This window comes from Schistosoma haematobium, chromosome 1 (assembly GCF_000699445.3).
Source record: "Schistosoma haematobium chromosome 1, whole genome shotgun sequence".
Classification (NCBI taxonomy): Eukaryota; Metazoa; Platyhelminthes; class Trematoda; order Strigeidida; family Schistosomatidae; genus Schistosoma; species Schistosoma haematobium.
The window spans coordinates 21,498,678-21,512,660 of record NC_067196.1 but is presented as its reverse complement, the minus strand read 5'-3'; the positions used below and the strand labels follow the sequence as shown (position 1 = coordinate 21,512,660).

At 38.7% G+C, this 13,983-nt stretch overlaps 1 protein-coding gene across 1 annotated transcript; it reads left to right on the top strand.

Annotated features, from left to right (window-relative positions):
- Nucleotides 1–1,813: 1,813 nt before the first annotated feature.
- Nucleotides 1,814–9,220, top strand: MS3_00004879 (uncharacterized protein). Its single transcript, XM_051212856.1, has 2 exons — nt 1,814–1,872; nt 6,081–9,220. Exon 2 carries the CDS (start codon nt 6,088–6,090, stop codon nt 7,441–7,443), a length of 1,356 nt encoding a protein of 451 aa, XP_051073401.1. The 5' UTR covers nt 1,814–1,872; nt 6,081–6,087; the 3' UTR covers nt 7,444–9,220.
- The last annotated feature ends 4,763 nt before the right edge of the window (nt 9,221–13,983 follow it).

Sequence of the window (13,983 nt, the reverse complement as noted above, 5' to 3'; positions counted from 1 at the left end):
ACTATTGTTAGGAAGAGGAAGCAAAAGTGGACAGACGTACGACGGCAGATTGAACGAGCAACATTTTTCTCAGTCTCAGTGGTAGGTCTCCCGGAATTCAGGATTGAGCAATGAGGAAACGATATTTTCAGAATGTTCGAATTAAAAACACCTCGACTATCCTCCCAATAATTAAATAATATGTAAATCAGGAACATCACTTTACACAGCCTATTGGAGAGCGTGTCAGTGTCTTTGCAGACTTGGAAATCTCCGTCATGTCGTCGTTTATAAATGGCATATTGTGGATCAGACAACTGGTTTACGCATTAACAAAATAGAAGCTAAACGGTCTAGACTGAGAAATTTTCGACATTATATAAATCTACAGGTGAGATGATGTCGAGCCATATGAGCATGGTAACATGCTAGACGTATAGTGTTCAAACTCCTCCTGGGAACCTGAGTTTATCGTGGCATTAAATCCTAACCACACGACATTTGAAGCCGAGCGTATAATTGCCGAAAAGATTTTTTTTCAACAACTGATACGAAGAGAATTTTAACAATAAAGGTGGGGGAGTTCATTTGAATTCAGTCGGTTGGCATGGCTCAGCATTTTAGGCATGAGCATGCTTGTGTAGCTTATTTCTCTTACTCACATTACATATATTACTCTATTTCCAGCCGAAATGTGTTCTCCCGAAGTAGGACGAGTCAGTGTAGACAAAGATGTGACTTCCACGTAAGACCTTATAGATTGGGTAGTCACATCATGGCAACTCTACAATTTGAAGACAAGGTCTATTATTATAATGACATTAATAATAACGTAGACTATAATTCTACGAGTTCATCAATAATGTAAAACTGGTTATACTCAGTAAATTATTTCACAACAAATTATTTCCACATGACGACCGTATCCTCAACAGCTTAGAGACTCTCAAGGTCGCCAAAAGCCGTCTTTACACTGTGATTTATCTGGAAAGTTTGCAGGGACAGTCTGAAAAATTCTGTCAGCTGATATAAGACATCCCCACGGATTATCAGCGACATTAAAAATTTGGAGCTCTATCCATCAATGGTTTTAAAACGCAGTCAGACTATCTGAGAAACTTATACAGCCAGGAATAACACAAGTCACTCATCACATTGAACAGGATTGGTGTGTCCTGGTTTGCGTCAGGTCTACTAATCGCGGTTAATCACTAGCGTGGATAATCTTTTGTGGTATACGAGTGCTTTGGCCCGTTCGATGACTGCACAGAAGTAAGCACAGATTAGTGAACCCATAATGGAATCACTGAAACACGGCACAACTCAGCGTGCAATTTATTAGTTCGTGTTGGTCGTTCCTGACTTTGAAGCTGTACGATGAACTGATCAGTCATGTAACGTATAAAAAGTCCAGTATGATAGGTGGCTTGACCAGAACTCATTGAGTTCTCAATAGCAAAGCCATTATTAATAATAATGGCCATGCCTGTACTTCGAATGACTATAGGCTTCACTTCCATTGAAATATAAGAAATGAGCTAAGAAGTCACTACTGTTATTATTTTCGAGGCTGAGTGGTAAGAACAAAGCATGGATGCATCCTGATTATTTTTCGAAATTTAGCAGTTGCACATAAAGAGATAGCTTCCCAACAATACTGGAATATATGATCAAAGCAACATCAAATACTCGTCTACGGACTCTACTCACCAGCCGAAACAATTGTAACTAAATCTTATAGAACCTGATGAGTATCTGAGACCACTCCTTAACACTAAGACAATAGAGAGAAAAATTGAAATGAAGGTACTTGTTCGTCCCCATGATATTGAATATTGGATTGAGGAGCATGTTTTGAGTGTTGCGGATTAGTTTGTTTCTCGTGTCGTAAAGGTTTGTAATTTGCATTTATTGTAACGGAATGCGTTTATCATCTCTATCTGTCGATAAAAGTTGATATTTTTACATTTATCTTAGTGCATAGGTGACAGGTCCCCTCTACTAGGATATAAACTCGATTCTAATGTGCCTTAATATAGTCAATTTAATATTGTTTACATTAGGATCTCAGACTTCGAAATATCTTTATCTTATTTGAAGTATTACTGTGTAGATTCTTTGGAGTTTTAACAATTTGTCACTTAGTTATGAAGTGATGTTGCGGGATTTCATTACTATATGCATATAGTAATTTTTAGGATATATGTGGTCAACTATCTAATAAGTAAAGCTCCAAATCCGCGTACGTTAAAGTGCACGCAAATTCAGACTGGGTATTTGCATCGCAATTATGTAGAGAAACCCTTTGTGCTTAAAAATGTTTTATTTATTTTTACTTTGTTTTTCTCCAATAGTTCTTTTACACTTGCGGTGACTACATACACCCTCTACTGATGTAGTTTCGAATGTCAGTTTCATAAGGGTTGTGAATTCAAAATAATAAATGACATCTTCATAACTGGTTTATCTTGGTTCGTGTGTTCATATTATGAATTACCCGTTATGACACCTAACTTCCTATTCTCAGTATCAAAATTTCACGGTGTGCTTACTATCATGTTTTGCTACTCACTAGTCGTCGCATGTTGTAACTTAGGTAGCACATATGTGTCCGCTCTTTATCTTCCGCTAGATACTGTGTTTCAATATGAATTTTGGCCTTTTCAAATTATCGATTTTCAAAACATCAATATAATAGGATATTCTCCCATTATTTCTACTTACCTTCTGATAATTTGTAGATAACCTTAAATGGTATGCTTACTAGTGTTGTTTACTTATTACTCAGGACCAACTTTTAACATTTTGCCCATGATTGGTATAGTCTCATTATGAGTACATGCCGGTTAGTCATATGGCACTCAATCACCTATAAATGTTCGTAAAGTCCTGGTATTTTGGGCTTCGTCAAAGTGCAGGATAATTCTGAAAAACTAAGGAATTTTCTTTACGTACCATAGGTATTAGGCTGTAACAAATATTTGGAACATCATTTTTGTTCATAGTTGTATGATAACGGATGTATAAAATATGTTACTTTTGGTTGTAAAAACCAAAGCATCACGAGAAACTTCAGGATGTTGTCGATTTCATCCTAAAGTACACCTGACACTAAATGTTTCGGCTAACGTGCGACAGTGTTAGCCAAGTCTGATCTCTTTAAACTATGTTCAACAGCTCTCTCTTAGTTTGATAATCGTTATTTTTTAAACATTCCTCGCACTCAGTGGCAATATCTCATAAGCGTGATTTTCTTTGCAAATGATCCTTCGAATTTAAAGCTAATTTTATTGACTCACACATGCCCATACCGTCCGAACGGCCTACGTACTAATTGCTATTTATTATTACTGGACTTTGTGGTAAAGATTGCGTGATTATTAGATTACTGAAACGTGGCTTAAAGCAAGGAGTGTTTGTGTTAAACTGACATTTGATGGTTCATTACACCTTAGGTGATCATTTTGGTTATTTATTTATTTATATATTTGAACACATACATATTGGTACAAGAGTGCGCCACATATATATGCGCCGCACAAAACAATGAGAATTTCAAGAGAAGGAAAAAGAAAAAAAGTAAGAAGGGTAAAAAAAGAACAATAAGGAAGAGATTGGTGTAAGGTAGTGTAATAATAATAGTGGTAATAATGGGGGAACGGAAAGGTACAATCAGAAGAAATCTTTCAGGTAAGTGGGACACAACCACTTTTTATGAAGAAAGTAAAAGAAGGTTACAGAAGGATCGCCACTGGCTTCTATTCTGAGCCATATCTGATAACCTCTCTAGCCACTGTGTTGCACCATCTCTCAGACCCCAACCAGGGAGTCGTGAAGGACCGACAGAAGCCAGCCCTTTGCAGCTTTCTTTCATACCACGACACTATGTCATGCACTGACCACTTCTCCGCTTCTTCCAACCAGTCCCAGAGTCGGCAAATAATGCACGACGTGGAATTCTCTGGGACGACATTCGGAGAACATGTCCAAGCCACCGAAGTCGGTGTTTCAAGATGGTGACACCAATTGAATTATCATCTCTGTGCCCGAACACACGATGCCGAACCTCTGCATTACTGACATGGTGTTGCCACTGGACGTCAGCAATCCTTCGGGGACAGCGATGATCGAACACAGAGAGTCGTCTAACGTCCTCAACTCGGAGAGACCAGGTTTCACAAGCATAGAGCAGAACTGCTCTCACCGACGCGTTGTAGATCCGACCTTTTACAGCCAGACTAACATCACGAAGGCGCCAAAGATGGCCCAGATTGGCATGAGCCGCTCTGGCTTTCACTATACGTGCATTGATCTCATCACTCACAACCCCATCAGCACTTATGCAGCTACCCAGAGACACGAACTTCTCGACTACTTCTATCTGCTCACCATCCAGGATGAGTACAGGATTGGAATCCTGCCAGTCTTGTAGAAGTACTTTGCACTTTGAAGGTGCAAAGCACATACTATACCTACGGACACTGATTGCCAACTGATTAAGTGCGGATTGCATGCCTTGGGCATTATCGCACAGTAAGACAATATCGTCCGCATATTCAAGGTCGAGAAGTCTTTCTCCAGGCAACAGATCCACACCGCCATTACTTACATCCATCAGAGCTGTTTCCAGAATGTCATCGATGGCAAAGTTGAAGAGGAATGGCGAGATTGGGCAACCCTGCCTAACCCCACTGCTCGAATGGAACAGTGGAGAGAGGTGGTTGTATGCCCTCACTCTGCCTGAGGTGTTTGTATATAGGGCTTTTAGGATGTTAATAAACTTCTCAGGCACACCCTTCTTCAATAGACAATCCCAGAGAACAGTCCTATCCAACGAATCGAAGGCAGCCCTGATGTCAAGAAACACTACGATTGTTGGCCTGTGATAAATATGGCGGTGTTCTAACATTTGGCGGAGGGTGAAGATATGATCAATACATCCTCGACCAGAGAGTTGGAGTTCCTTGCGGACTTCCGCCTCATTTGGTGGATCAGTCGTCACCGGCCATGGAGGGCAGGACAGTTTGACCGATGTTGCTGGAGCAGCAGGCCAGTTGAACTGCCCTTCGAAAAATTCTGCCCATCGTCCAAGACGTCGATAGATGTTAGTGATTGGCATCCCATCATCCTCGCAGATAGTTTCGCTCACACCAGACTTCTTACTGCCAGTGGCTCGGATGAGTTGGAAGAGCTTCCGGTAATTACCAGATGCAGCTGCTGCTTCCAGCTCATTAGCACGCTTCGACCACCAGGCTTCTCGGTCCTTACGCAAGCTTTGCCCAATTTCCTTACGTAACATCCTTCGTTTATGGTCAAACTCACGGTCACCCGGAGTAGATCGACGGGCTTCAATGAGTTGTAAGGAACCAGAAGAAACCCAGTGCTTATAAGCGGGATGTTTCGCGAACCCACAACTGACTGTACCCGCCATTTTCATGGCGTCATGCAATTGCAACTAATGCTCATCCATTCTTTTCGGTGGAATGGTAGAGCTATAAAGCATTCGATGGTTATAAAAAATTCTTGCTCATTTTATGATCTAAGAATATATGACAGGCTGTTATATATTAGCAAATATCTCGGCTTTTATTAAATTCTCATTACTTTTATCAATCTAGCAGATATAATTCGAGTATGTCCGATTTCCCATAGGTTTGTTAACCCGGAGACTATTTAGAACAAAAATCCCGAAATTTGTCAATATCTTTGACAGGAATCTCGAAATTCTCGAGATTTGTATAAACTTAATTTAATAAGGGGTTATCAAAACCTATTGGTATCAACACCTTATTTGAAATTAGAAATGAAATAATGTTGAAGCGTTAAGTACCTATATAGATAGTCATTGGCCGCTATGTTCTGGTGACCAGAGAGCCAGTCTGATACGTGTGAGACTTTACTTCGTTAATATCTGTTTATTTAACAAGTGTCATATATTAATCTTCACTTAATCTGAAATTCCATTTCACAACTAACATTCCGAATATGTTCTAAAATTTTCACATCAATTAACAATATAACCTGCTTCAACATGTTATGTATGGTCTAGATATTTATATAAACTTTTTTCTAAATCAGCATTCAGCTTATTTTTTTACTAGGAAAAGTATGGAAACTATGGAAAGTGTTGCTCATTCGGTCAATAATGGGATATATTTTACAGAGTCATCACCTCATGTTTACAAATTCATCACTGAATGCCCAGAAAATTTGTCAAACAGCGGAGATAACAGTTATAATTTTACTAGTGACAGTGAATTAGACTCACAATTAGGAAATAATAGCGTTCAATTGATTAATATTTCTGAAGTTAATGATGATACATCGTTTTCTGATATTCATCCACCCGGTAGTAAGCGCAGATTATGTGCCAACGTTAATGGTATCACTGATATGATTGCCCGACAGCCTTGTTTCACAGACGAACGTAACTCTTGTGAAAAACTTACCAAAGGAAAACAAAAGATACCTATTGAATTTATTTCTGATCGTACTAAGAGATATTCTACTTTTTCAAAACGTAAAACTGGACTTATGAAAAAGGCTGTGGAATTGGCGGAATTAACCGGTGCAGAAGTATTATTACTTGTTGCTTCAGAAACAAATCATGTTTATACGTTTGCAACACAAAGATTAAAAGGTATTATTGAATTGGAATGTGGCAAAAAGTTAATACAGACTTGTCTAAGTTCATCTGTGAATCCAAACAATTCATCGATGAAAAGTGATCAGCCAGATTTAAACAGTTCGCAAGTTAATAAAAATGTAAATAGTCGGAAAAGTTGCAAGAAGGAAGATAGTACAGTTATTGTTAACAGTGATACATTTGGTAAAAAGGAATACGTTAGTGATTTAAAAAATGTATCCAATAAAAATAGTAAAGTGAACTCAATGTTACAAAATGACGCAGTTCCTAAATTGTTAAATCGGAATCATGTTGATGAATTGGAGCATCGTATTGATATCATCCCAAGTACAATTATAGATTCTGGTCAAAATGGTCATACTGTGTCGTTAAATAATGAAGCGTTTTGTAATAATATTTCTCAGGCAACTAACATTTCCAACTCATCTGAATGTAAAAAAGTGGTATATGTTCCAGTTAGTGTATCTCCATCACAAAATGTTCTCTCATTAACTCCGTTATCCTCTAGCCTTCTTTTAACTGCACAAATGGCCACAAATCGATTACTTTTAGTTCCACAGCTAAATTCAGTTCATTATGTTACATCATCTTCAGGAAATGTATTAAATAGCTCACTAAATACACCAACTTCAAACTCGTGTAATCCTTATTTAATGGGGTTTTTTAATGTCAATACAAACAATGGTTCGTCAGAAATACTTACAAATTGTGTAACAAAAGAATCAACCAACTTCATTTCCAAAAGTTCTACTAATGACAGCGTAACTAATCAATTTATGAATAATTCATGTAAATATAACTTAAAACCTCCAGATTGAATCAATGCTTATTTGACCGATCCCTCCTCTATTCCTCGTTCTTCTCTGAAAACAAAATGCTTTTCTTTAGTTCATAATTTATTTTACTCCCTCGAGTTTGTTTATCTTTTTCAAATTATCTAGAATATTAAATATTATTTTGAAAACAACTTATTTGTTTTCTAAAGTTATTTAAAAATTATGTAACGAAGCTTTTACAACAGTGTACTTACCAGTTAACATCTTTCCAATTATTTGAAAGTACTCAAGTTTATAGCTTTTAACACTTGGAAGCTTTGAAAATAGCTTTGGTTGAGAAGTGATAACAACTAATACACTTCTGAGAGCACGTGTTTTATAAGTTTGGAGTGTATTGATAGTACCTATCTCATTCACTTCTATATAAAGGGGGCCAGTTGTGGTTAGAGACTTTGGGTGACAAGGTTCTGAATAGTTCTCCGTAGCGCAGATGTATTCAGTCTTTATCTGCCTTTACATAGTAAGTTTCTTGGTTTTCTTATTCCACGAACCTATGTTTTCCCAAACATATCTTCTACGTCTAATCTCTTCTATTAATACTGTTATTATTTATACAACTCTGGTATCTTGCTGTCATGTGTAGTGGCAAACTGGACATATGCACATACGTGGCAGGCCTCACGCTAGATATGAGTGGTTTTGAGTCATCATGGACTTTGGAAGTATTCTTACAATATTAGTTTTCTGAACCTTTTCGTTACCCTTAATGTATATCCGGCTAACAACTATATTCAGCAATAAGTTTGGTATGCCTTAAATTATACCAGTTAACTAGTAAAGGGTTCTTGTTATTATAATCAATCTCGAATATCCATACGAACATCTTCACTTACGACTTTCAATATTTGACAAAGTGACTATCTAACTTACATTTTCTTATGTATTTCACAACTAGATTGAATAATTTTGTGGATAAGTGGGTTGTTTTATGATGCCAACTGATAATGACAATCAACGTGAAATCAACCTGTGTCAAAGCATTTATCGAGTTGTTCTATATTAATTATCTATTCCGTAAAATGCGGATATAATTCATTCTCTGAGACGCACCCCGGAATCTTCGTGGTCTTATGTTAACAAAAACGTCAGGGAAGCTTTCGATTTCATTTCCAGGTTTTAATATATTCATTTAGAGAGGAAGCATATATCTCTATATATTACTTCTTTGTCCATCAATTTATCATTCACTGAGATGGTTAGCATTTTGTGCTAGCAACCATCAAAAAAGCAAATCAACATCAGAATTCCCATTATTAATCCTAAGGAATTACTTCCAAGATGTATACTGAACGCTCATCTCGTCTTTAATAACACACAATAAACAGGCGGAGTGAATAGAAAGTTCACGTTCAAACCCTATCTCAATAGATATTTTACAAAATCAGGAAATGAGACCCTTAAGCCAATTGATAAGCTTGATTTTTGCTGCTGCAACATTCATCAGATTTTTACATAAGAACTTCTAGGGTAATATAACAGTGTACACTTGAAAGTTAACTTCATTTATGAGGAGGCACTTGACAAATTTTATTTTCCCGAAATTTTTTCCAAACAGAAAAGAAGGTGGATCTGTCAGTATAAGTGTATATATAAAAAGTTCACCTATATCTCAATATAAACGTCTTAACTTCTTATCCATTGATTACAGGAAAAACTTAACCCGATACTCACAAGGAGCTAGAAATATATTCTCAGGCAACACCACAAACAAGTAACTAAATTTGGTAAAATTTATACTGACTTGTATACAGTGTACGGGATGGTATATATATATATATATATATATATATATATATATATATATATATATATAGACTGTTTGTAAATCTCTCTTTATGAGGATTCGTTGTAACGAAGCTATAACTAGCAATGTGCTACATTCTAAATCAATGAGAGCAGTGAAAAAGTAGTCTCAGTCTATCTTTTGTAGTCAACTAAAAGTAATGCTTGAGCTAAAGGATAAGTTTTTAGTGGCCTTATATCTGACTCCATATGGATAGTTTCTGATTATTATCAAATAATTGCTGTCCAAATATACATCCTGACTATTCTCGTATATAGTCATCGACTTAACTCGCGTTAGTGCATAACGGAATTAAATAAGTCAAATACGAGAGTGAATTTTGAATACGTGTATTTCGTACAATTGTTAATCGATACAAACAATCGAAGAAACGGAGTGAAATGATGCACAGTGTAGAAGGCGTATGACCCAACTATATTTAATCAAGAGTTAATCGATATTTGTAGCCGAACAAAAGCAAGCTACAGATACGCGATGAATAGGGTAAGAAGTGCACACATACGCTCATATAAAAACAGTCAAGGTTAATGAGCGAAAATGTGAGTCAGAGAAAATGAGTAAATTGGCTTGTCTGGAAGCTAGAATAAGCTATATAGGCATAACATAGCAACCGATACTACAAGTTACCTGGTTTCGCTTCTTTTATGTGTAGTTACCAACTCAGTTGCTCTGTGAAAAGTGCTATATCTAGAGTAGGACCACACAACTAGTGAGCACCTAACTTCTTGATTTGTACAGGGTCTATCAGAGGCAATGCGTGACTTAATACTGTCACAACTAGTCGATAATGATCACGTAGTAAGTCAGTCATCAAATTTCCGGGATGGGGTTCGTCCTCACCTCATAATGAAAGCGAACACTGTAGGGATTCAAGCTGACAAACCTCGGAAAATCTAGGGTACGATACTGCTTAGTCTTTCTATCATTTGTTTGTTTCATATCTCTTCTTTACTGTCTTCATTTTGAAGCGGCTCTTTACTTTTCCTAAAAATGACGTATCAATCCACAAAGTCGTTGACTGTTTGGGATCGTCGTGATCAGTCGTTGCAGATAGTTGGTGTGTCTCAAAATCGGTTTAAGTGATTCATTTACAGTCAGTCAGCCACAACGTAGGACCAGGCACATATATGCATCGGTCCAAGTTGCCATACCTCATTAACACAACAAGATGGACACCGGATTCCTAAAAGTAGTTAATTCAGAGGTGGTAATATATAACAGAAAGATTGTGTATAAGAATATAGTACAGGAAGAAAGAATTAGTTAGCAGAAAGAAAGATATGAAGTGATTTTAATCTCTTAGTTTAAGGAAAGACAGAAAGTGTATACACCGACGCCATTGTGATCGATTCTGAGCCATGTCACCAAGAGTCTCCAACCATTGGTTAAGATAGTCACGTGGACCCCAACCAAGTAGTCTGCATCTACCGACATGGCTCAGACTAGAAGTTAATGACTACAAGCACTGATGCCACGTTTTGGTTTGGCCGCCCCTAATTCTCTTCCAACCATCTCTAACACTCGTTAGCATTGCACGACGTGGTAATCGGTGTTCAGGCATACGCAACACGTGACCCAACCATCTCAGTCGATGAAGATTAACAACCTCACCAATTGATTTACCATCATTATCTAATACCCTGCGTCTAACCTCACTATTACTTACCCGGTGATCCCAAAAGACGCCAGCAATATTTCTAAGGCATCTGTGGTCAAATACTAGTAGCTTACGAGTTTCTTCTACTCCTAAAGGCCATGCTTCGCTGCCGTAAAGTAAAACAGAACGGACTGCCGCGCAGTATACTCGTCCTTTTATTGATAGACGGATATCTCGCCTTCGCCAAAGGTGACGTAAGTTGGCAAAAGCCAAACGCAACTGGCCTGCTGCTCCGGCAACATCGATCACACTGTCCTGCCCTCCATGGCCGGTGACGACTGATCCACCAAACGAGGAGGAAGTCTGCAAGGAACTCCAACTCTTGAAGCGTTACAAATCACCTGGCCCAGATGACTTACCTCCGGCTCTTTTTAAAGATGGTGGTGACTTTTTGACTAAGGAATTGACGACGTTGTTTACAAAGGTTTGGGAACTAGAGATTGTACCAACGTCATGGAATGAGTCGATAGTTGTCCCTATCTTTAAAAAGGGTTCACGTCGTTCCTGTAACAACTATCGGGGGATAAGTCTACTTCCGATTGCGTCCAAGCTATTGGCTTCCGTCATTCTTCGTAGGTTGTTCAAAACCCGAGAAAGATTGACTCGCGAGGAGCAGGATGGGTTTCGTTCTGGTCGAGGATGTATTGATCATATCTTCACCCTCCGCCAAATGTTAGAACACCGCCATATTTATCACAGGCCAACAATCGTAGTGTTTCTTGACATCAGGGCTGACTTTGATTAGTTGGACAGGACTGTTCTCTGGGATTGTCTATCGTAGGAGGTGTGCCTGAGAAGTTTATTAACATCCTAAAAGCCCTATATACAAACACCTCAGGCAGAGTGAGGGCATACAACCACCTCTCTCCACTGTTCCATTCGAGCAGTGGGGTTAGGCAGGGTTGCCCAATCTCACCATTCCTCTTCAACTTTGCCATCGACGACATTCTGGAAACAGCTCTGATGGATGTAAGTAATGGCGGTGTGGATCTGTTGCCTGGAGAAAGACTTCTTGACCTTGAATATGCGGACGATATTGTCTTACTGTGCGATAATGCCCAAGGCATGCAATCCGCACTTAATCAGTTGGCAATCAGTGTCCGTAGGTATAGTATGTGCTTTGCACCTTCAAAGTGCAAAGTACTTCTACAAGACTGGCAGGATTCCAATCCTGTGCTCACTCTGGATGGTGAGCAGATAGAAGTAGTCGAGAAGTTCGTGTCTCTGGGTAGCTGCATAAGTGCTGATGGGGTTGTGAGTGATGAGATCAATGCACGTATAGTGAAAGCCAGAGCGGCTTATGCCAATCTGGGCCATCTTTGGCGCCTTCGTGATGTTAGTCTGGCTGTAAAAGGTCGGATCTACAACGCGTCGGTGAGAGCAGTTCTGCTCTATGCTTGTGAAACCTGGTCTCTCCGAGTTGAGGACGTTAGACGACTCTCTGTGTTCGATCATCGCTGTCCCCGAAGGATTGCTGACGTCCAGTGGCAACACCATGTCAGTAATGCAGAGGTTCGGCATCGTGTGTTCGGGCACAGAGATGATAATTCAATTGGTGTCACCATCTTGAAACACCGACTTCGGTGGCTTGGACATGTTCTCCGAATGTCGTCCCAGAGAATTCCACGTCGTGCATTATTTGCCGACTCTGGGACTGGTTGGAAGAAGCGGAGAAGTGGTCAGTGCATGACATAGTGTCGTGGTATGAAAGAAAGCTGCAAAGGGCTGGCTTCTGTCGGTCCTTCACGACTCCCTGGTTGGGGTCTGAGAGATGGTGCAACACAGTGGCTAGAGAGGTTATCAGATATGGCTCAGAATAGAAGCCAGTGGCGATCCTTCTGTAACCTTCTTTTACTTTCTTCATAAAAAGTGGTTGTGTCTCCCTTACGTGAAAGATTTCTTCTGATTGTACCTTTTCGTTCCCTCGTTACTACCACACTACCTTACACCAATCTCTTCCTTATTGTTCTTTTTTTACCCTTCTTACTTTTTTTCTTTTTCCTTCTCTTGAAATTCTCATTGTTTTGTGCGGCGCATATATATGTGGCGCACTCTTGTACCAATATTCACGTGTTCAAATAAATAAATAAATAAAAGCCAAACGAGCTTTTCGAATCCGTGCTGAGATTTCGTCCGATACCAGCCCATTACGGCTGATCAGACTTCCAAGACAAGTGAAGTTGTCGACGCGTTCGACCACTTCACTCCCTATCCTTAGTTCAGGTGTTGACGCAGGCCAGTCCTGAAGCAACAACTTGCATTTAGAGGGTGAGAAGCGCATTCCAAACATTCTGGCATTGTTGCTTAGTGCTATCAAGACTCTGCATTTTGTCAGCGTCTTCACCAAACAGGATTATATCAACTGCGTATTCTAAGTCTATAAGTGGACCTCCTGGAAGGAGATCAATACCCGAGAATTCAGTCGACGAGAATGTTATTTCCATCAGTAGGTCTATGATGAAGTTAAACAAAAATGGAGAAAGTGGACAGCCTTGACGGACTCGGTCGGGAAGTGATTCATTTACATTCCATCATGTTTTGAAATATTGAGCTTTAATATTGTTTCGTAGTTTTTGTCCTTCAAAAGAACTTTCTTTAAAACCATATTTCCTTATGTTTAGTCTTTCTCAAGATCAATGATTATGACTGAATCGTCTCGTGTAGATAAATACTAGACATCGGATACAATTTCAACGTTATTCAAAATACTCTATTTTTCTTACTACGGGTCCCAGTAGGTAGTCAGTAGTCTTTTCTTATTTCTCTCCCATCATATCATCAGCTAACAATGTTTCGAATTTATGTGATTTTAGTAAACGACTTTGAAAACAGTATTCTACCATACATACACAACATAACTGGTGTTTAGATGTACTGCCAACTATTCATTAAAGTTATGAAAAATAATCATCAGATTTGTGCTATCGATTGTTTAAACTAATATGAATTGTAGTCGAAAAGTAAGATTATTATTATTATTAATGGGAAGTGTAACGTACAGAGTCAGCAAAGTCTCCAATGAAACATTAACTTAAGGATTATATTGAATGAAAACCAAGTT

Bases quoted from the DNA above. Each gene is read 5' to 3' on its own strand.
- MS3_00004879 (XM_051212856.1), top strand. From the start codon at position 6,088: ATGGAAACTATGGAAAGTGTTGCTCATTCGGTCAATAATGGGATATAT.